A 23,961-nucleotide genomic window follows, 5' to 3' on the forward strand; every position below is an offset into this window, starting at 1 on the left:
GGCTGGGTGTGGTGAGGCAGCAGGGATGAAGCATTTACCTGGGTAGGTAAGTCAGGAGGAGGTCAAAAGAAGAAAACAGTAGGAGGCAGGGAAGCAGTGTCTGTCTCCATCTCTGCCCTTTGAAATAAAAGGGTATCCTTTCCTCCCTTCAGCACCCCCGACCCAGTGAAGGTGAGTGACTCACTAACCAACTTTGCTTATTCTGCAGCAAGAGGAGGGGTTTCAGGAGAAGTCAGAGCTACATGGTTTCTGGGAGAAGTGGGGTGCCTCTCCACACCCCAACTAAAGGATTCCTCCTGTGTTCAATTCTCTGAGTCCAGCCTGGGATCAGAGCAGGATAGTAGCTGAGATTTAAGTATTTAGACCAGGACCAGGAAAGCCTTTTCATTTATTTAGGTTGGGTAAGCATATTGTACAAACAAGAAAAGAAAATAGACTTGTTTTGGAAATTTCCATCTCTGAGCAATTGAGATTGAGGTGTGATTTTGAAAGAGAAAAGTTTGAGCAGAAGAAGTTTAAACGGGGTTCACTCGGGTGAGTAGAGTGCCTTGGTTTTCCATTGCATTTCTAACTGGAAACTCTCCCATGGCTTTACCAACTCAGTGTCTATCTGTATTTAAATAAAGGGTGCAGTGTGTATATGTTCGATCATAGAGGTTGATAATGGAGTTCTTGCTGGACAGGTGTGTAAGGTATGGACTGTGGTAGGTTGTTTGTAAGGACTTGTGATATCAGAAAAACCTTAAAATGTGCTACCAGTTCATCTTTAGAAAACCCACCAATAATCTAGCTACAGAGTCAAGTTTATTTGGGTTCAACTCATTACTTTTCCAACTTTTCCTATTAGTAGATACAGACACTGGCAAAAGGAAAGGTACTGGGCTGTGCCGGGGCCACGCCCACATTGATATTTCATGGCCGCATGTTGAGTCTGGTCAGAGTTCCAAGTGGGGCTCAGGCCAAGATAGTGTGGCAAAGTCCCTAAAGAGGAGAACTAGACTAGGGCAGCGGTTTTTCATTATGTTCCTTCAGGTGTCCCAGGTGGCCCTTGTGTGGCAGGGGTACCTGCTTAAGGAAGCTGGCTGTAGAAGAAGAGTCCGAGTAGCAAGTCAGCGTTCCATTTTCCACGTTGGAGGTTAACACTTTGGTCCCTAACTTTGCCTCTTTTCCTCCTGTGCAGTGGAAAGACCTCAGGGACAGGATCCCAGGGCCTGGTGCACACAGTACTCAAAGGGGTTTCAAGGGGTCAATGGAACTTTAGATGTTAGCTTCCCCCATACCACAGAAAGAGCCCACCACACCAGCTGCCTGAGGACTGCCTGTGATGGGGAACTTGTCAGCAGAGAAGGTCACCTGCTGTGTCTAATAAGGCCCTTCTGCACAAAGGGTATTTCTATCCATCTTTTCCCGTATATCACTGGTGAAAAAGAGATTCTAATGTTTCCTGGCACTCACAGAAACGTGTCCTCGTGCTTGTAGAGAGGGAGACAACACAGTGCAAATTTCAGTCTTCCTAGAATATTTCTTAGGAAGTTCTCCAGCCCAAGGCACATTTCTAGGTAGTCAGCAAAAACCTCTCTGACTACTGAGAAGAGAGGCTGAGCTCTTGGAGGATATGGGGTGGGGTTCATGGAAGGGGCTGATAAGCGGGGCTTGAGTCTGTTCAGAAAGTCTCTTCCAGTGAACTTAGAAGGGGACTGGAGCCCTCTCCCACCGCACAGGCTTCAGATGCCAGAGTGCCACATGCGGTTTATTTACTCTTGTCCAAGACTTGGCTAGTTTCAGTGGAGTGGTTAATATTTAATGTGCCTTCGGATGGGTGGCTCTGACTATAGGCTGTGCATATTTCCCAGCCCATTCCCCCCTCCTCTTAAGTCCCCCAAAGAGGTCAAGGGTGAAAAGACACTACACTCTCACCTTGACTGCTGTGCTTGTTTCTCAGGTTTCTTATCTGGCAGAAATACCTCCAGTTTCGATGGCTACCCTGATATAGCCCTCAAGTTTCAAGGTTATGGAGTTGGTAGAAGGAAATGCTGTATGTGGGTTGGGCAAAGCCTGTGAGGGGGGACGGAAAGATGGGAAGAATACTGCTCAAACTCTTTGGGTCAGAAAGCTCGGTATAGAGATGAGGTGTCAGCACCTGTGGGCTCACTCAGCTTGGTTTCAAGTTCACATCATCTCTGCAGAGATTGATTAATACGATGCCCAATGACATGATCTTCCCTGGCATTTAGCGTCATTTCTTTGCACATCCCCCTGCCCACCCCCACCCCCTGAAGAATGTAGGTTTGGGTGAGTGCTCTCTGAACCTGGATAGTCATTAAAGGTGTGTGGCTGGGATGACTGAACTTCATCTACATGATTTCTCACATGCCTGTTTCTTTGAGGTGCTAACTTCACGAAGAAACCCTCCCCGTACTGGAGATTAAACTCAGGGGCTGAGCTACATCCCCAACCTTTTAAAATATATTTTATTTTGAGACAGGGTCTCACTAAATTTCTCAGGGACTGGCTTTGACTTGCAATTCTCTTGCCTCAGCCTTCTGAGTCTCTAGGATTGCAGGAGTGTGCCACCACACCCATCTAGTGTCATTTCTTTACTCCGGAAATATGTATCTGCCGCTAGGTCAATAAACTGTCCTGGAAATATAGGTCTGAACCAGAAAATGCACAGGGTTTAAGATATGAAATAAATGAAGAGATGCCAATCCTGTCTTTAGTATTCAGTCAGGAGTGATCAATGACCCCTCTTTAGGTGCAAATCCTCTGGCAACTTGGCTGTCCCTGAGAGCCCTCTGGAGGGGCCCAGATCCATAGCTGTCCTGAATATGTAGCTCTGGGTTTTTTACCATTTTTCTTGGTAAGAGATAGTGGGAGGAGCCCCAGGTTTCACACCTGTGAAATGAAGAAAATGTCACCAACTGTCTCAGTTACCAGGTTATTCTGAAAGTCTAATGAGCACATCTGGGAGCACTTTGGAGTAGCGTGCCAAGTTCTTGCTGAGCAAGACTATTCCTACTCTTCAGGGTCTGCAGTGTGAGCGCGAAAGGCCTCCCTGGGAAGAAGGAAACCTGGTGACCCACTGCAAAGCCTGAAGCATACTTGGACGATCAAGGGTAGCAATTTTCTCTGAAAGTAAGAGGCAGCATCTGCTCACTCATTCAGAGAGAAATACATTAATTATAGTGAATCACCTTAAATATTTATTGCCCCAATTTTACATATAAAAAAACTGAAGCCCCAAACCAGACCCTTGGATCAACACTGACTTCTTAAAAACAATGCTTTTTCTTATTCTGTTTTATACCCCCGCTGCCTATTAGGTGCTCATAAATATTAATTTAACTTAAAACATTGCCCAAATTCCACTAAGCCATATATTCTCTGTGATATAAAATATTTAAGAATAATTTTACAGGAGTAGATTAGAAGCCAAGGAGAAACCTCCCAACAGTTCAACCCAACAGACACCAGGACACATGGCAAGCATTTTTTGAGTGCCTCCTATGTGCCTAAAGCGTATGAGAGATGGGTTCCCTTTGCTGTAACAGCCTCAACCCTGAAGAATGTAGGTATGGGTGAGTGCTCTCTGAACCTGGACAATCATTAATGGTGTGTGGCTGGGATGACTGAACTTCATCCACATGATTTCTCACATGCCTTTTTCTTTGAGGTTCTAACCTCACAAAGAAACCCTAAAAGCCATCTCTACCATCTAAATGTTAATTTATCATTGGGTTTCCTGGGTGTCTCTGACTCTCTGTTCCCCTCCTTATCTTCTGAGAGAGACTGTGGACCTTTATGAACCCCAGGTGTCTGGCTCTTTGAGGATCTTCCCTCTTCTTTCTACAGTGTTCTGCCCCTCCCTCCCTTCCAAGAGTAGCTCCATGCAGCCTTATACTTGCCAGCTCTCACGGGTTAGAAGGCTGATTCACCCAACCCTGCCCAAACCTCACACTGGTACTGGAAGCTACTACTGGTAGAAGTCAAAGGGATATCTGCCTGGCTTCCAAATCCTGAGTCCTCACATCTCCTAGAGAATACATTTTTCTAAGGTGCTTTATCTAGTATCTTGGGAAAAGTAGACGAGGTCATTAAAATAGAGCATGGTTTTATGGGCAAAATATGGATCCCGAATTGGATAAACTTTATTGTAATTCTAAGTTCTCCCCCAACTTCTTGTTGGACCTTGAAACTGTTCTTTGATCACAATTGCTTTAGAATTTAATTTAACAAGACAGTCACCCTTGGCCTGCCCGATTCTATTTCCCACAAGCACTGACTTCAGTAGGAAAACAACACTGGGACCTTTAGTAGGAAAACAACACTGACTTCCTTTGATACTACTATTGTCACAATGAACTTGAAATTTTTTTCCCCTAAGGAGCTGAAGTCAAGATGAAGCTATATAGAACTTTTCTCTTGTTCCTCTGACAGCTAAGGAATTTTATTGGGAATATATACAATGATGGAGGAGGAGATGCACAGGAGGGAAATTAGGTTTGTGTCAATCACCGCAGGTGCCAAGCTCATGTCTCAGAGGCTAGAGAGATGATGATAGCCATCATAGCGGTGGCTATGATGACGCTGATGAAGTTGACCTTGACAGCAGTTGACAGCAGGCCCTGCAATTCACAAAGTGTTTTACAGGGAGTTTTTCATTACATTATATTCTCAAAGTGACTAAAAAGCAAGTTCAATTAAGGGCCCTGTTTGTTTTTTTTTTCTCTCAAGTCTATATTTAAGCAGAACCCTTCTTTTCCAAGTTCTTACTTCCCTTGTTTCACTTTAATTTGGTCCTAGATGTATCTTGCCTTTTTCTTATTACAAGAACAATAGTAGTTATTTATTTTGTTCATTAAGTGTTTGAGTATTTACTACCAACTAAACTGTGCTCTTCTCTCATTTAATCCTTATGTTATTCAATGAGGTATTACAAATGTTATTACAAAGAGTAATTTGCTTCAGGTAAAATAACTCTAAATAGCTCAATTGGAATTTGAACCCAGGCCCAACTACCTCCACAGCCCAATCGATTAAACCTTGTAGTATTTATTGTTTATATTAAAGACAATGGAGGTGAAGCTCCCTGCTTAGGAGGAAAATGGTAACTCAGAGAAGTGATAGAAGCTGCTTTCTGACTAGACTGCCTCTCTACCACCTAAGTCTGTCCCTGTGCATGTTTTTGAGCCAGGTCCCACGTCCTTCCATGCAGGCTGCGGGCGTGGAGGCACGCCCTCCAAGGCCCCCTTCCTGTTCTCTGCTTGCTTGACGTCTTCGCAGCCATGCTGCCCTGGGGCCTGGGCAGAGCCTCGCAGAAGCCTTGGCTCACAGTGGCTTTGATTCTTCTCTTTTCAGGCCCAGCTTGGGACATTCTTCGCTTCTCTTCGCTTCCCCTCTGGGAGTCCCTTTCACCATCCCTGCACCTTGCTTCGGGCGATGCCCGAGAGGGAGCTGTGGCCAGCAAGGCCTGGCTCGGAACCCGTGACCTGCATCCGCAGCTGCGACAGCATGATGAGCGCCACCTCCACCCGCTCGGGATCTGTATGTACTCTCGCGTCTGCTGGCTGGCCCGCTCTCTGCACGCCTGCTCCGCCCTGCCTGTCCTGCCCTGCCACCCTCCTTGCCACCGCACCTTCTCTTTCATCTTCCTTGTCAGCGAGTGAATCACCACATCGCTGGGTGCTTTCTGCCTGAGTCACCCTTGGTTCTATAGAGCACGGGGTGGGACAGCCTCAGAGAATGATAGGATCAATGAGAACCCCGTCTAGTCCCCAGCTTTCTTTAGGTTGAGGAGTTCAACTGCGGAGTTCCTAGCAGGCCTAGGAACCAAGGTCATGGTGGAAACTAGAACACAGATCCTTGCAGCACATGGGTTCATGAAGTTGTCTGCAACAAAGGGCATTACTTCAGTCTTCTAGGAAGATGGAAAAGAGTGGAGGGCTGGGGCTGTAGCTCAGAGGCCTTTGCCTAGCATCTGTGGGGCCCTGGGTTCTATCCTCAGCACCACACAAAAATAAGCAAATAAAATAAGGGCATTCAGTCCATCTACAACTACAAAAAAGTTTTTAAAAATCTTTAAAAAAAAAAAAAAATGGAGTAATTGGGAGTCTTAAGTTTTATAGCCAGAGCGATCTGGGTTCTCTAGTTATGTGACCTCAAGCAAATTACTTAATTTTCCTAAGCCCCAGTCTCCTCAGTTTTAAAATGGGAATAATATTAACACCTAACTCACTGGAGTCTTAGAGGAAGTAAATTAGCATTTAGCACTTGTCTCTGTGTAGAAAAGCCCATCTAGGAGAGACTGAGACACTTTGAAAATCACCGTTCAGCTATTTGTGAGTGGCATGTAACAAATTATAATTTGGGGAAGCATGAATTTAAATCTCAGTTGTAAGGCTTGTGTGAAAGTGTCCATCTGCCCTACATCCAAATGTAAGCATCCCTTTCTTGTTCATTGTCACATGCATAATAACCCAGAGAATTTAGATTGTATTGCTTCATATTTTATAGAGGTCTTTGAAAATGTAAAGATCATAAGTATCTCTACAGAATGCCAAGGATGTTTAATATAGTTAATGGGTTTTAATATGTAAAATGGAGCAGATAAAGCAACACAAAGACACACACACACACAATGCAAACAACCTATGCAAGATTTTTTTGTGATCCCAGAGGATGGGGACAGGGAGATATCATCCTGTTCCTGATAGACTGAAGCCAGTATGAGTAGTTGTCACATTCCATTGGACACAGAATGTGTCAGGGATTCCAGGTTTTCAGAGTGAATCACCCACAAAGGAGAAATTAAGAGTTGGCTTATCCCGGCAAGGCTATTTTAGAAGAAAAAGACAGTAAAGAAGATCTTTGTTCCGGTAACTTCAAGGGCTATATTTGGGGCTTCCCTTGACATGCAGGCCCCAGACGGTCATCAGACAGATGACTTTAAGGGCAGAGGCAACTGGAAGGGTTATTTAATCATCCTGTCTTCCCTGCAGGATATTTTTAGGGTAATCTTAAAATCTTCCTTGGCCATCTGAGGGGATCTGAGAATATACAACTCTGAGATGTCCCAAATTCCAGGAGGACAGATGGAGAGGCCAAGAAAAGTCTTAGGACATTTCCACTTGTCCTTTTGGTTTTTTCCTTCAACCTCCTTGTTTGAAGAGCAACTAGTTCATCAAACTTCCTGGTTTAGTACAGCATGGGTAGAACCATCAGAAATGGCATAGTATCATCCTCCAAATATCCCTATGTGCTTTCTCACAACATAAATGATCCATTTTATGTCTATTTAGTTGCTTTCCCTTCCTACCTAATCAACCAGTTTCTCCACCCTCCCTGATTAAGTTAATATTTGGTTAAGAAATGCATACTTATTTGAATATTAGCCAGAGCCAAATGCCATTAAGAAAGTAAATTTATAAGGGGGAAAGAATCCAACATGGAACATATTTCAAAGTCAAGTGTAAAATATTTAGTAAGCTTATCTGTGGCTAGTCATGCCACTGTTCCCCTTGGCCTGGCAGCCAGTACTTGGCTGCATTTCCTGTTTGTCTTCATATTGTCCTTGACATACCAGATCAAGTATGCAGAAGTATTTTAAAAAGTTAAAAGTAATACCATTCGAGTTTCAGGTCAAATCATTTCATTGTGCATATAATCTAGAGTTAAATCAGAGAAACTGAAATACTTGACAAAGGTCACACAGAATTGAAATCAGAACTTGAACTGCTTCTGATCTGTGCCCAGAAGCATTCCACCCAGGACCAAGCAAAAGAAAGCACCCTTGCCATCAGCCTGCCCAGCCACCAGATCTGGGTGCTGCAGGGGCCCCAGCCTGGCAATGTCTATCCTCCCTGGTGCCTGAAAATGTAGGAAACAACTCCATTGAGTTTGCAGAGTTGCACCAGCCACCAGCAAGAGCATCTTCTTTCCCCACAGCAGGGTGGTTCTCAGTCCCCACCAGTTTCTCCAGTGATATCTCCCTCTCACACTCCCTCTCCCCTTCTGCAGAGTGACAGTAGCTACGACTTCCTGTCCGCAGAAGAGAAAGAGTGTCTGCTATTCCTGGAGGAGACCATTGGCTCATTGGACACTGAGGCCGACGGTGGACTCTCCACGGAGGAGTCTGAGCCAGCCACAACTCCCCGAGGTTTCCGGACACTGCCTGTCATACAGCCGGTTCCCCAGAGTAAGCCCATCCAATTGAGGGAGCACTTGTACCAACACCCAGAGAATCAGTGCCTCTTGGTCACTTCCAAGCTCCCCTGGCCTCTGTTCCCAGGCAGGAGGAACTCTGCACTTCTCACCACTCGCTTGGCCAGAATAAAGCCTTGTCCCTAGAGGGAAGGAGGGACTGCTGACAAGCCAGTCTTTTATGTCTTTCTGTGAAGTATCAGAGGCTGGGAGGGGAAGGGGTTTGGCTAGCTACTATCCTTTTGTGGCAAAATTCTAAAGAGATATGACCCCCAGGTGGAGGAGGGAATTCAGGGAAGGCTGGGTGGTTGGCTCTAGCCAGACTGAGTCATTCCAGGGAGCTAATCTGGACGACCCAGAGGACAGGGCCATAGGAGATAAGAAGAGGGAAGGACTCCCCAGCTGCAGTTGGTGGTACCTAGAAGCCCTTCTTGAAGAGGGCGGCATTCAGGCTCAGTAGAAAAGGACAGGACAGGAAGGCACATAAGCATGGGTCATATGTCCCAGAGTTTAGGGACTTTACTCTCAATGACAGTCCCATTGGTTTCAGGGTTACAATTATTTATTAATTTATTTATCGAATATTTATCGACAATGTGTTACACCCTCCCTGTAGATAGAGTAATAAATGGGCTGTGCCCCTTGCAGCACCTGAGGCACCTGCTGAGCTTGCAAGAAGGAAAGAGGTCATGTCACTCTGGTGCAGGACACTGTGCTATTATAGAATTGGCCAGGGGCTCATAGAAGGTGAAAGCAGAAGACAGACTGGTCAGATCAAGAGCAAATCACTTGTTCAAATATTTCCATTGGGCTCAGTTACCCAGGAGCCCCAAGATGACTAGAAGGAACCAATTCTAAATCCAACCTTGATTTTGATGTGTTTGAAGAAGGTTGGAGGAGCCTGAGTAAAGGATGTGGAGCAATCAGGGGTCAGCCTCTGCCCAGCCATCATGAAAAAATAATCCTCAGTCAAAAGGAATCTGCCGTTATTGATCTATTAGACTAGATGATTTCCAGACAAGAGTGGTGCCCTTTAAAAGCAAAAAAATAAAATAAAATAAAAAACGAAACCCATTCCTTGCTTAGTTGGAGAGCAGAGTTCAAGTATTTGTTTTCCCCTCTGCAGTAGGGTTCTCACCTCTTTCCACTCTCTACCTGTTCTCCCTGACCCTCGCAGGAAACTCAGAGAAGACAATCATTCAGCAAGGACCAGAGCCAAGGAAGGTGACTCATTCCTCCTCATTCCGTCCCCCTGAGCCTTACAGCTTGGGCTTCAAGTCTGGCTCCTACAGCCTCCCCAGAAATATCCACATTGGCGGAAACCAGAACCTCAGGAAAAGCACCACCCAGACTAACAGCCACTTCCCTGGAGAATCTGAGGGACTCATAGCTAAACCTGAGAAAAAGCAGGCCAGCCAGAGCAGGGAGCCTGGCCAGGCACAAGCTAATCCCCTGGGGACTGCCCTTGACCTGGACGTGGTACTCATCCCCCCACCTGCAGCTTTCCAGGACGCCCAGCCAGAGCAGGGTAGGAAAGACAGCCTGCCCAAGGGGCCAGGAGAGCCTAGGCCCCAACTCCACCCACCATTCAGCCCCCTGGAGAGAGTGGAGGGGGATTCAGAGGCCATGTCCCACCTAGCCAGTGGGAAAGGTTCCACAGGGGCCTCAGGAAAGCCACAGCCTCCTCCTGCTGAGTTGTCTTGGAATGCCAGAGCTGAAGATGCTTCCCTCCCACCAGGGGCTGATCCAAATCCCAGAATGGCTCCCCTCACAGCCCTGAAGCCCCGGAAGCTGCCACCCAACATTGTTCTGAAGAGCAGCCGAAGCAGCTTCCACAGCGATCCCCAGAACAGGCTGTCCCGACACCATGAGGCTGGAGAATCTGGCCTGGTGTCCTCTTCACTGCAGGACCAAAGGAAAGCACGCAGAGAAGCACTGGAGAAGCTGGGGCTACCCCAGGACCCAGAGGAGCCCAGCCTCCCTTTGAGTAGGCCCACCAGCTCCATCAGACTCAAGGAGGCTCAGGGCCCCGATCCTTCTCCAGCCCCAGCTCCAGCTCCTATAGCTGCAATTGCTCCTGCTGCAGAGAAGATTCCAGCTCAGGGACCTTCCCCAATGAAGCCTCCAGCATCAGCTCTAGCTCAGGGGCCCTATCCAGGCAAGGTTTGGATTCCCACCCAGGAACCCTCTCTTGGGAAAGTTGCAGCTACCAAATCCACACCAATCCCTATCCCTAAGGCCCCAAAGGCAAATAGTGGCTTAACTCAGCCAAAGCCAGACTCAGGACTGACTCTCCGGGAGAGCAACATCCCTGGCCTGAGACAGATGAACTTCAAGTCCAACACTCTGGAGCGTTCGGGTGTGGGACTGAGCAGCTACCTCTCTGCTGAGAAAGACCCGAGTCCCAAAACCAGCACTTCCCTGGGAAAGGGTTCCTTCTTGGACAAGATCTCACCCAGTGTCTTGCGTAATTCTCGGCCCCGCCCTGCCTCCCTGGGCACTGGGAAGGACTTTGCAGGTATCCAGGTGGGCAAGCTGGCTGACCTGGATCAGGGCCAGAGCTCCAAGAGGCTGTCCTACCAAGGACAGAGCCGTGACAAGCTTCCTCGACCCCCTTGTGTCAGTGTCAAGATTTCCCCAAAGGGCGTCTCTGATGAACATAGGAGGGAGGCCTTGAAGAAGCTGGGGCTGCTGAAGGAGTAGGCCACCAGTGCCACCAAGATTAAACCAAGAGGAGAGACTGCGGGCTCCACTTAGGAGCCCTTGTGACCTCACGGCTTAGGGCTGGGGCAGCCATGGGCTCCTCTCACCGGTTCTGCACTCTTGGAGGCGAATGGGAAGGAGAGACTTTTGTTCAAGCATGTGTTGAATTCAGAGTGGTTGTGCCATTGACCATCTCTACAGATCATTCTGAAGAAGAAATAGACAAGGGCGGGGGGCATGTGCACGTGTATTTGGGGAAGCTGTACATATCACTGACACTCTTTATGTAACACAAAAAGGCATTGTTCAGAGTTCTGCTCTTGTTGAAAATTTTCTTACAATGGAGAAGGGAGGCCAGAAAAGTCAAATGAGATGATGGATATGCAAGTGATCTGAAAGAAGAGTTATAGTGGGGCTGGGGATATAGCTCAGTTGGCAGAGTGCTTGCCTCACATGCACAAGGCCCTGGGTTCAATCCCAGCAGCACCACCACCCCCAAAAAAGAAGAGTTATAATCTACACATAAAGGTTCACATGAATGTGGGCCTCCTAGAATCCCTGCGGGAAATGAGACTGGTTCATACCTTGTTGGATCCCTCTCTCAGTTCAGGCCTTCTGGACAAGGCCTTGAGCCTAGAGAAGTTGGTTTGTTATCTCTTCACCCACTGCCTTCTTAGTGTCACCAGTCCCACTGGAGGACCCCTCCCTGTGACTAAACCTCTTAGTTCACTGATAGCAGGACAGCTCTTGTCAGTCTTGAAGGCAGGATAAGAGGCCACACACTCATACCTCTGCCTGCACTGGTGAGAGTTCTTGTCAGTGGGCTTGAGAAATTCGATAATAAACTGTGCTGTGGTTCCATGACTCTGGTATTACGATGCTTCCTGATCTCTTGCTCTTTATCTCACTCTGCACATGACCGACTAGAGGGCTGGTCAATACTGAGGTGGAAGCCCCAGCCCAGAGGTTTTATAAATACCACAGAACTATTTCAGATCTATGTTATTGTAGATCATTTTCAAATGTCCACAGTTCCAAGGATAAGAAATCAGCACAATACATAGAAAATTGGAGCTGAGAGGAATCTTAAGAAGAACTCCTATCCAACCCTGCTGGGGAAGGGCAGAGACTCATTCATGGTCACTCTGCATTTGGTAAACAGCTGAGTCAAGGACCTGGTGCTCCTGATTCCCATTCTCTGCTGCCTCCCTTAACCATGCTCTTGTACTTCCACGTACCACCTTAAAAGTCCATAATCACTGTCAAAGCCTGATCCCTAAGATCTTCAAGACCCTAGTGTCTTCTGAAGCAACCAGGACTAAATGTTCAGGATATTTAGTGTTGTAGTTTTTATTCCACCTTCAGAAAGTGGTTATATGATAGCTCATTCTTAACCAGAACACCTCTTCCTGCAGATTCTCTGACCAAGCTGTACAATTTGAGCAAATGCCAAAAGAGGGTAATATGAACAGGTGGTGTGGACTTGTGAGTACAAGCTTGATTAGACATGGCTAGACATGACCCTCACTTCCCCTTAGGAAACACGTCTTATGCCTATGACTTGGTTGGAGTTCAGCATGACCAGGTGTGAGGGGTAGAAAAAAGGACTGTTGTTGGAAAGGTGCCCTGCAGCTCTGCTGAGCATTTCTGGCCCTTGTCCTCAAAGACCCATCACTGTCAAACTCAGAATTTCTGAACATGATGAGAAGGTTAGGGTAAGGATAACAGATGGCTCCACCCTGCCCTGGTATGTGGGGTGCGGGTGTGGCAGTTTCTATGTACACTTCTCACACACACTCACACCCAAAAGCCTGGTGCCTCATTCCTAGCCCTGAGTGAGGACCCATTCTGTCACAGCTGATGGTGACTCCCACACTAGCCAAGCTATATCTTATTACAGACTCCCATAAGGAGAGAGAGCCACCTTCTAGAGAAATGATTGGACATACTGGATTATTTTGAGCTGCTTCGTGTGTAAGTTTCAAGACACGACCTGAGGAATGATAGCTTTCTTCCTTATTCATTAATTACCTTGATTAATAGGGAAACATGAGACTAGCCATCAACTGAGACTTGGTGGGAATCCAGAGCCCTGGCATCAACACAATGCTAACCCACACTGGTTGGTCAGGACTACTACCTGTTTAGTTTCCACCCCTGGGAAATAAAACTTCTCTCCCAGACAAATCAGAGTTACAAACAGCCTGCACTCTGCCCATCAGCATCCTCATCCTAGTGGTGAGCTGGCTTCCCCAGTTTCATAATCTGAAAGACTCTTTTACCTGGTTATTTAAGGATACCATGCTCCTTACGTCCTTGTCCTTCAAAAAGTATATTCTGTTTTAAGGAAAGTCTTTGGAATTCAGGAATAAAATAATAAATCTAAATGAAGTCATCTCATTTTGAAGAGGAAAAAGGAGACCCAGTGAGGATGGATCTACCTCCCTGAGGGTGATGCTAGACCCACCTGAGGTGAGACCTGAGGTAATTGGGTCTGTTCTCTTGTGCTCGTATAGGATTTCTCTTCACTCAGCTTGGACTGGTTTGGTGGAAGGTGAGAATGGGTTTTGTTATTTTTTTTCAAAGGATTTTGGGAGGAAATTTGTAAAGACCATCAATTTGATCTTAAAAGCCAAAGTGATAGCTCTTGACCTTGGATTTCTTGGATTTCTGCTTTACAGCACTATAGTCTTGCTGCTATTAGGCACAAACTATTCTCAGAATAAAGAAGTGATCACTCTTCAGCCTGGTGCAGTGGGATCTGTGTTTTCAGAGGTGTTATCAGCTGCTCCTCAGAGTCACCACTCCTGTGCTAATTTGGGAATTCTGCATTCTGACTCCAGGGTGGTGGCAAGGCCCACCTACAGGCCATCTTGCACTGAAGTTGGGACAGAGCCACTCACCTCTTACCTGCCTTCTTCCACAGAGGGAAGTGTGGTCTGGCAGAGTTCATCCTGTAATCTGGAGGGAGCAGGTGTGCAAACATTGCTGATTGTTTCATGGAAGGAAGGGCGGGTAAAAGATAGGAAAGTAGGTCCTAATTGATGTTCTAGGTTTAAGCTGGAGGAGAAGGTTGAAGAGTCTACAGAATGCACAAGTATGTGAGATGAACCCCTCTCTCTTTGGATCCCTGGTTGCCTATGTAGGCAAAGAAGGATAACACTATGCAAATATGAAACTACATCTCTTAGATTAGTGGAAGTGGAGACCAAGGGTGAGAAGGAGGAATCCTGAACGTATTTATCAGAAACTAAGAAGGAATACTCTTTTCCTCATGTGAATGACTATAAAGCGTACAACTCTAGACTCAAAGTCAACCTCCATCATGGGCCAATCAGGAGCCCTGGGAGAGATACTTTAACTTTTGAACTTCAGAATTCTCATCTGTGAAATGGAGGAAATACCACTGTTCTTTAAAGATTGTTGGGATGGAAAGGTGATATAAAATATGTCAAGCTCAGTACTTGGCACTTGGCTCCATAATTACAGTACTATCTTCAGGGACTTAGTCTTTCCTTCTCAAAGGGAGCAAACAGAGAGAGGGTTGGAAGCCAAGTATACACCCAATTCTGCTCTGAGAAGAAATAGAAGAGAGCCTGCTGCCTATAAAAGTCCAAAGTAACAACTAGTCTTTGGCACACCCTGCAGGTGACTCAACTTCACCCACACCACGTTTCCGGAATTTGAATCTGATGTTTGTATCTTGGTGAGGATGAGCCCACTGCTTCCGTTTCTGAATTCTCAAACCCAGTTTCCCCTAAATTGTGTCTCATGCTTCTTATGAGCATATAGTTTGGTTCTTCAAGTTTTCCCTAACTTCCTTTTTGCTACGTGGTTCATGGAGCTATATGCTCTTCTATAGTTATTTATTTTTAGGAAAGAGGGGGGAAAACTTACATAACAAGTGGGAACTTTTGCTAAAAGCAGAAAGAGATAGAAACTCTAAAAAAGGTTTCAAGATTCCTGGAGAAATTAAAAAAAAAATAGGGTAGACATCTTTCTGGATGAGGCATTATTTATCAGGATGTCAAAGCCCATGGGATGGCCTCTCCACATCCTTCCTGGTGTGGTGACCCTGTGAATTGCTTGAGTCATCACTACCATCACTGACACTTAGCACACCAGTGAGGTAAAAAATGGTGACAGTCTGATTTCCAGGCTGTTACTCTCTCTTGCTCATTACCTAGTTCAATCGTTGTCCCTGTTCACCACTTGCTCTGGATCCTGAGTTCAAAACTGTATGAAACACAATGGTATCCAGGCAGAGCTGCAGACCAGGTGAACTCTAGTAGATGATTTCATGTCACTCATAAAATGGGGGGGGGCTTGGAATGGACTATCTCCTAGATCCATGACATCCCTGGAATGTATGTTTCATGAGTCTAAATAAGTCAATTAGGAAGATCAACACCCTGCCCAAAATAACCACAATCCAGTCTAAGAAAGCTTAGGTTTTATAATGCAACTCAAGCCCCCACTTAAAGAGAAAAATGGATGGATGGATGGATGGATGTATGGATGGATGGGTGGACTGATGGTGTTATGGTTTGGATATGAGACAAAAGCTCACATGTGAGACAGTGCAAGAAGGCTCAGAGGAGAAATGATTGGACTGTAAGAGTCTTAACCCAATCAGTGATTTAATCCCCTGATAGGAATTAACTGAGTGGTAACTGAAGTGGGTAGGGTGTGGCTTTGGGTATATATTTGTATCTGGCGAGTGGATGCTCTCTCCGCTTTCTGATTATCGTGATGTGAGCTGCTTCCCTCTTCCACATTGTTCTGCCATGATGTTCAGCCTCACCTTGAACCTAGAGGAATGGACTCCACTGTCTATAGATTGAGACTTCTGAAACTGTGAGCCCTTAAATAAACTTTTCCTCCTCTACAATTGTTCTGGTTGGGTCTTTTGGTCACGGTGGCAAAATAGCTGACTAAAATGTATGTATGTATGTATGGATGGATGGATGATGGACAGATAAAAGGAGACAGGAGAAAGATTGAGAACGTGGAGTAGCCAAGAGCATAGGCTTGGGAGGCAGGTTCCCAAGGTCTCTGTACCTTAGTTCCTTTCCCAGTTATTTCTTTGTTTTTCGTTTATATTCTTTTTCTGAATAGTTCAGGGAACTATATGCTGTTCAATGATTATTGTTTATTATATTTTATTTCATTTTTTGGTACTGGCAATTGAACCCAGGGCCTTGTGCGTGCTAGAAAGGTGCTCTTCCACTGAGCTATGTCCCCAGCCCTTTTTATTTTATTTTGAGACAGGACCTCACTAAGTTGCTGAGGCTGGCTTCAAGCTTGCAAACCTCCCTGAGAGCTGTAGTTACTACAGACCTATAGTGACATCTGACTATTTATTTTTTTAAATGGAGGAAAAATGAACTTAAATTATAACAGGATGAAACCCTATAAAGTAAGACAATATTAATACTTGTTTTAGTCAGTTTTGTCACTGTGACCAATTCACCTGACAAGAACAACTTAAAGGAGTAAAAGTGTATTTGGGGCTCACAGTTTCAGAGGTCTCAGTCCATAGACAGCCGACTCCATTCCTCCAGGCTCAAGGTGAGACAGAACAGTGAAGGAAGGGCCCAGTGAACGAAGGGTTCAGCTCCTGATAGGGTCAGGAAGGAGAGATAGAGAGGGAGAGATAGGTAGATAGATAGATAGATAGATGGATGGATGGATGGATGAGAAGGGGTTATAGGGAAGATGCACCCTTCCAAAGCATGCCCCCAATGACCTTCTTCCTCCAGCCATACCTCACCTGCCTAGGACTGCAACCCAGTCAGTCCATTCAAACTAGGATGGACTGATTAGGTTACAGCTCTCATAATCTAATCATTTCACCTCTGAATAGGCCTGCATTAACAGGAGCTTTGGGGGGACACCTCATATCCTATATAAACACCCCATGCAGTTGTTCCAAGAATAGAAACAAAGTAGATAATCTATGTATAAAAACACTTAGCACACTGCTCAGTAATAATAGTTATTAATGTTGCTATCAACTACATATGTAATTTAGACTCCGACTCCCCACCCCCATATGAGGACTACATTAATCATAGCCTGCACCTAATTCCTCAAGCTGAAACAGTGGAGTGTTCCTCCAATTTGCAGACCCTCCTGCAGCCCACCTCCACCCAATTCTGTACTATCTACATCTGTGTGTGCTGCATTAGGACCTCCCCACAACAACCCCCTCACTATCCCTCCAGATTCAAAGCCCAGGCCTTTGACTGAGTCACTTGGGAAATGAAGTGACTTAACAGTATTTTGTTGTTTTCTGGTTTTTTTACTGAAGGTTGGGATGGGGGATGCCAAGGGACCTGTCACAACGACATGGCTCCCCTACACTGCCCTTCCTTTCTTCTCTCTTTCCATGCCAACTTGTCCCACAACCAGGAAATCCTTCTCACCTTCACCCACACTTGAAACCCTTTATCATCTGAGCCTTGGCCCAAGAGACTTTTCCCAAAATTCCTCATACATGAATACAGTTGACTGAGTGGAAACAGCAGTACCTCCTCACTGTCATTCTTGAAAGGGGGCAGGGAGCTGTGACACAAATTACCTGTGGCGTCCACACCTCCTCCAGCTCCCATCATGCTCTTCCTGAATGGTTGGGCAGATTCTGAGAGGCCAGCTCCTTGGGTGTGGGAAGATGTTTGTCATCTCCTCTCAGTGACTCTCCTGCCCCATCCTTTAGACACAGACTCCTCTGTATCAGCAGAGGCCCCAGGTGGGTCTTTGTGGGCTAAGGAAGATATCATTTGTTTGCAGTTAGTTCAAATACAGCATCATTAGCCTTTTGGCACCGTTAGAGCTCCAACCTCTGCCATTCCTCTTCCACCTAGGGAGTCAGGAACCATCCTGTGCTTCTGACCCAGCTGCCTGGGAAGGAGCAACATCCAGTTGGTCCCCTGCCCTGCCAAGTGTCTGCTCTGTTCACTTCTGTCCAAGAAGAGGTCAGAATAGCTGCCCAGGTTTTGTCGCTGTTCTGCCTCATGGTGCTGGGACAGCCACCGGGGCTGTTGCACCCTCCTCTCCAGACCTAACGTCCAGAAGGCCAGAACAATGTTCTCTATTGGGGAAATTTCCCATCAAATCTTCTCTCTGTGCTCTATTCCTCAGCTGTCTGCTCGATGCGCAAAAAGTGTCTCGTACCCTTAGTCCAAACACAGACCCCCGTGGGGGACCTGCATGGGTTCACCAAAGTAGTCAGTCCATCAAGTCATGTAAATGTTACCTCCGGACTTCTCCCAGTCTCTCTCTCTCCCAGATGATTGTTCTCTTCACATCACCTCAGCCTGCTTCCATTTCTGTCTCCACCCAGCAACCACAAGGATATTTGCATCTATAGTGCATTACCTTTCCTGTAAGAAAAGGGGATATGAGAAAAAAAATATGGGAGTAAACCAAAACCAAATGTGATCAGTTCCCTACAATGGAGGAGAAGGGAAGCAGTGGGAAGAAAGTGGGGGGTCGGGGGTGGGCATAGAGAGAAGGGATCAGGGAGAACTACCTGTGTGTACCTTTTTATATGGTTCAAATCTGAAAGCCCTAGTAATGTTTTGCATACTCATTAAATAAGTAAATAAGCAAACAACTACCTGACATGTGCATATAAGGAGAAGGGGAATCCAGAGAGTAACAAATCAACCTGTGTTAAGAATGAATGTCAGCTAGTGGCATGGTGACATTTAGGCTTAGATATATCGTTATGGTTAGATCTAAGTTTAGGGCTATGGCTGTGTTTAGGGGTAAGTTTAGGGCTAGTGTTAGGGTTATTAACGGACAGAGTAAAATAGAAATAGGGCTAATCCTAAATGTAGCCCTATCAGTAAAACAAAACTGTGACAAAGCCCTAAACCTAACCCTAACCAAACCATAATCCTAGACTTGACATTAGATCTATTCCTAATTCTTACTCTAACCCTTACACAAACCCTAACCAACACCTAGCCTTAACCCTAGCCCTAATTCGAGTCTATCCCTAACTCTGATCAGTAACACTGATGCTGAATCTGACAGTAACACTAACCCTATCTCTAATCATCACCCTAAACCTAAACAAAAAAAAAAAAAAAAGAATGAATGTCATCAGCCGGACACCATTGGCATATGCCTGTAATCTCAGTGAATCTGGAGGCTGAAGCAGGAGGATCCCAAATTCAAGGCCAAACTCTGGCCAATCTAGCAAGACCCTATTTCAAAACAAAAACAAAAACAAAATAAGGACTGTGGATATAGCTCAATGCTAGAGCACTCCTGGGTTTAATCCTCAGTACTACAAAAAAGAATTAAAAAAAAAAAAAGAAAATAGTGAATGACATCATCATACCAAAGGGGGTGGGAAAGAAAAGAGCAAATTTAAGTAATTTGGAGGGGGAAAAAACATATTTTAAATGCATGCTTTAAAAAAAAGACATTCTATTTCATAAATGTTTCCACATGTACAGTTCAACAATTCTAAAACCACATTATGAGTATTACAAGAATAAGTAAGCAACTCTGTCATGGACAAAGAGAACTAGATTTATTACTTTAGGGGAAGAGAGTTATAAATTCAAAAGTGGAGACTGGACTGAACCCTCTAATACTGAATTGGAATCAGAGACATCTATATGAACTCAATGGTTAGTTAGGTAATAGACAGTTAGATGATTGATAGATAAACATGGACAAAGATACTGGTGTGTATGTATATCTGTACTTTTCTTTCCTAGCTCTGTCCTCTTTCTGAGAGAGTCTGGGGGTAACGAAACCCCAGAAGGAATGAGCATACCTGGTACACAGGCCTTGATTTTCAACAAAAAGAAACTAGAAGTCTTTGGAGAATTATGTGGCCAGCCCAGAAAAAGACAAGATAGGCCTGAAATATCTTGTGATACCTAAAAGTAAGAAAATACTCAAAAAATAATGACAACATTTCAAAAGGACATAAAAACCAACACAAAGTTCTCTTGGTCAAATAAGGGAGAAGCTGATCAGTGAGATAACTGGCAGTTATGGATTATACTCCTTGGAATGAAAATAAATATTCATGGTTCCATACTGATGTAAATAAATAATTGAATAAATAACTAAATCAGGGAGAAGCAATAGTTATTCTGTACAAAACAATTCCAATAAAGGCAGAATGAATGACAGAGATAGAAGGATCACAGTTTGGCAAGCATCACAGTAATAATCATTGCAGGCAAGATTATGAATGGACATTGAAATGAACAGAAGAAAATATGATGAGATGTTGGCATCGTCTCAAAATCTCTCTCTCTACAAAATTCTTATTTATTACAGAGGGAAAAATGGAACTTTTGTAATGAAACAAACCTGGCAGACACAGTTGGACCAAGTGACCAAAGTTAACATCGCCAATTACAACCCATATGGACATCATGTACCTCCTATTATAGTGCGTAAAATTGCTTCAGTGAATTTCTTTCCAAAACTGCACAGCCTGACCTTAAATATAAGGAAACAACAGATAAACACTAAGAGTTGGTTCTTTAAAAAATGGGGGTCTTAAAAGATAAAGAAAGCCTTGAGGAATAATCACACATTGGAGAGGACAGTTAAATGCAAAGTAGCATCCTGGGTTGGATCTTGCACCAGAAAAGGACATTCCAATTTAATTTTGATAAGTGTGACATGCAAGAATTTGGGAAAGATGGGTAAAGATTATGTGGGAACTCTTTGTACTATTTTGGCAACATTCAGTAAGTTCCAAAATTATTGCAAAATGAAAAGATTATTTTTTCCCCAAATCTGAATTCCCCACTGTTCTAAGGATATAGACAGGGAAAAAAAATTTTTTTCAGTGCTGGGTATAAAACCCAGTGCCTTGTGCATGCCAGTGAGCTGCACCAGCTGCAGACCAAAATATTAAGCATGGACTCCAACATTTCTAGATTCTGACAAAGGCAGCCCTAGTTCATCACTGTAGTATTCCACCTCTCCCCATCTGTGCAGTAGTTACTGCTTCAGTTCATAGAATTAATCTCTTCTCCAAAGAGCATTTGTGATAATTATGTCATTCACATGTGTTTTTCCATAAGCTACACTCCAGGGTTTTGGAGACCAGGTCTCATTGTATGCCACACACATTGCACAGTGCTCAGCATGCAGTAAGCACTCAATGAACACTTGTTGAATGAATGAGCGATTTAATGGGGTGCAGTGTGCCACAAATGTCCATCGTTTTTATAGCTCAAACAGAAGTTTTAAGCTATAGAAAGGACACTTCCTATTCACTGAGTCTCAGGTACACCTTTAAATTTTTTTTTTTCATATGCCCAACTCATATTGGGACCTGCCTGTGGTCTTCTTGGTAGTTAGGTTTGGTAGAGCAAATGTACCAACAGCATTGTCTCTATCCAGGACCTGGGATTGTGTAAAGTAAGCTCCTCACGGGAGGTGGAGGACCTCCTTGCCCCAACTCTGCAGGACCACACTTTAGTGTCTTCAGAGGTAGAAGAGAACAGTTTAAGACATCGTAAGGAGGAAAAGAAAGAGAAAGAAGTTCTTGGAGAAGTCTGAACTCCAATTTCACAACCAAGTCTGATATCTCTCACAATGAAAAATAAACAATAAACAAACCAAACAAAAAAACTTAAAACCTTTCTTAACCCCATTTTCTTGAGAGCATGGTTGTTCAATAGATCTTTCTGCAAAGATAAGAACATGCTGAATCTGCTCTGCCCAGGTAAGTAGCCACTAGTTACAGGTAGCTATCAAGCCTTTGAAATGTGGCCAGTGTGATGAAGGAACTGAATTTTTAACTTTGCTTCATTTTGGTTCATTTAAGTTGTGGCTGGTGGTTGTGGTGCTGGACAATCCTGCTCTAGAGCTCTGGCCATCTCTCTGTTCCTCTTCTGAAAATGTTCCTTGAAATAGTCACAACTTCTCCTTTCTCACCTCAACCTTATTTTTCCTCCTTCTTTGAAACATGCATCTATTCCCTCCATTCCCCCAGACTACGCTTTCAAAATCATCCGTGATGCCTATGCTAACAGATCCAATCGTCCTCTTTGCCCTCAGCAGTGTTTGACACAGTGGACAACTCCCCATTTTTGAGATGCTGACTCCTCTTGGCTCCTGGGTATTTGTGTGCTCCTTGTTCGTCTCATTTGCCAGCTTCTCCTCTTGGGCCCTGGGACTCCCTCCTGTGCCCCCTTCTCCCACCTGTCCCTCAAAGCACAATAAAGTTGTCCCAGCTTTGGGACTCCGCCTTGACTATTCCTTCTACTGAAATTCCCTTCCCATCATCTTTACCTAGTTAGTTCCTTCTCATCCTTCAAGTCTCAGACCTTCAGAGAGACCTTTCTGCATGCTCAATCTAAGGGAAATTCCACTCTTTTTCTTCACAGCATAAACCTTGAATTCTCTGCATGCACTCACCACTATCTAATCTCTTCTTGTTTATTGGTTTGCTTGTTTTATTTACTTTCTCTTTCCCTCAATCAAACTGCAAACTTCATGAGCGTAAGGACTTTGTCCATCTTGTGGAAGAGTTCTTGCACATAGCAAGCACTCAGCAAATATTTGCTTAATAAATATATGAAAGGACTCTTATGAAATACAGGAGAGAGATGTTTTGAAAGCTAAGGGGGAAAAGGCTTTGCAGAAGAGGACAGAGGGACATGATCAACAGTTTCAAATACTGAAGGCACATCAAATATGATGACTTAAATATATCCATGGAATTTGGGAATTAAGGGGTCACTAGTAATCTCAGTAAAAGCAATCTCAGTGGAGGATTAAATGTGGAAACCTAACTTTAGCAGACTGTGGAGTCGATAGTAGCGGAGACAGTGAGTATAACTTTAAACTTAGCTAGAAAGGGACCAAACAAGTAAAGGATATTGACAAAAGATAACTAAGGGCCCAGGAGGGATTTTTATCATTTGCTTTAGGATGGAATAAGATTTGAGCATGATCATATGCTAGGAGCCAAGTGAACAAAAATGAATTCTTGGGAAAAGGGTCAGCACCTTCTCCTTGAGGCCAGGAGAGAAGAGGAAACATGTGGTAGGGGTTGGGGACAACCTTTTGGGTGGAGGGTGCTTCCTCTTAATGGATCGCATTTTTCTCTTAATTTGGAGACTGAGAGCAAGGGAGTAGGGTCAGGGTATGGAGCTTGATAAGATAAAAGGTTTAGAATAGTCATGGTGGTTAGGGATAAGAAATAGTTAATTTGGAACGATGACCGGCCCCCCCCCCAGCAAAAAATGGATGTTGATACTGAAGTCCCAAATGAGATCAGAGGCCACCTGTATGTTTTTCAGGATTTAGAAGATACAAGCAAAGGAAGGTCAGGTGCATTCATGTCTAAGGGAGTCCTTGTTATCTCCATCTCTGGTACTTTGACTGAGGCCCCCTCACTCAACATTTATAGCTACCAAATCGTAACATCCCCAGAAGAAAAAAATTGTTCCCAGAAATTCCCTCATTTTCTATATAACTAATAGAAATCCACAGCTCTTTCAGCCCTCCTTGCTCATTTCCAGAACCTTCCAGCATCCTGACAGTACCTGAAGGAGATGTCAGTACTTGAAGGATACTCAAAGACAAGTTTTAGATGTACCCTCAAAGCACTGAGGAGTGTCCTATGCTGATGGGGTAGAAAAGCCATGCTGTGGAAAGGGTCTGGGGTCAGGAAGTGCTATCCCTGCCTCCAGTGTCACCCCAGGCCCTTGCCATGGGGTGGGAGGCTGTGGACATACGTTTCAACTGGGGCAGGAGGTGGAAGGAGTACCGAGAGAAATGCTGAGGATGTGACGAAGTTGCTAGTAGACATGGCAGGGTGTGGAGGAAGGAGCTGCTTGGAGTGCGGGGCGTGGAGGGCCTCCCTCTGGGCTAGCTCCTTTCTAGGTGAAATCAGTGCCAAATGACTCTGAGCCTGCGCAGGAGAACACAGGCTGGGAGTTGGGGATGTGGGGCGGGGCGGTGGGGAGAAGAGAGTATTAACTCAGTTCAAAAACCCTTTGCCCTTACCGGAATAGGCAATACCATTAAGGCTTGGAGCAATCCAACTAAGCCTGTTTT

At 44.8% G+C, this 23,961-nt stretch overlaps 1 protein-coding gene and 1 long non-coding RNA gene across 2 annotated transcripts; one reads left to right on the forward strand and one right to left on the reverse strand.

The window, feature by feature from the left end:
* The first annotated feature begins 20 nt into the window (after nt 1-20).
* CUNH1orf116 (chromosome unknown C1orf116 homolog) lies at nt 21-11,766 on the forward strand. Its single transcript, XM_015483731.2, has 4 exons — nt 21-171; nt 5,359-5,544; nt 8,017-8,194; nt 9,377-11,766. The coding sequence occupies exons 2-4, from the start codon at nt 5,440-5,442 to the stop codon at nt 10,900-10,902; spliced, it is 1,809 nt and encodes a 602-aa protein (XP_015339217.1). The 5' UTR covers nt 21-171; nt 5,359-5,439; the 3' UTR covers nt 10,903-11,766.
* On the reverse strand, nt 4,302-23,752 carry LOC125618506. Its single transcript, XR_007349835.1, has 5 exons — nt 22,189-23,752; nt 18,161-18,287; nt 17,486-17,668; nt 16,421-16,522; nt 4,302-4,625 (listed from the first exon to the last, which is right to left on the reverse strand). It is a non-coding gene; the product is annotated as an uncharacterized LOC125618506 (long non-coding RNA).
* Between the last annotated feature and the right edge of the window lie 209 nt (nt 23,753-23,961).

The sequence above is a fragment of the Marmota marmota genome, unplaced genomic scaffold (assembly GCF_001458135.2).
Source record: "Marmota marmota marmota unplaced genomic scaffold, marMar, whole genome shotgun sequence".
In the NCBI taxonomy this organism is placed as follows: Eukaryota; Metazoa; Chordata; class Mammalia; order Rodentia; family Sciuridae; genus Marmota; species Marmota marmota.

Bases quoted from the DNA above. Each gene is read 5' to 3' on its own strand.
- CUNH1orf116 (XM_015483731.2), top strand. From the start codon at position 5,440: ATGCCCGAGAGGGAGCTGTGGCCAGCAAGGCCTGGCTCGGAACCCGTG. The intron at 5,545-8,016 runs GTATGTACTCTC...CCCCTTCTGCAG, and splicing joins CCTCCACCCGCTCGGGATCT to AGTGACAGTAGCTACGACTT. The intron at 8,195-9,376 runs GTAAGCCCATCC...TGACCCTCGCAG, and splicing joins CATACAGCCGGTTCCCCAGA to GAAACTCAGAGAAGACAATC.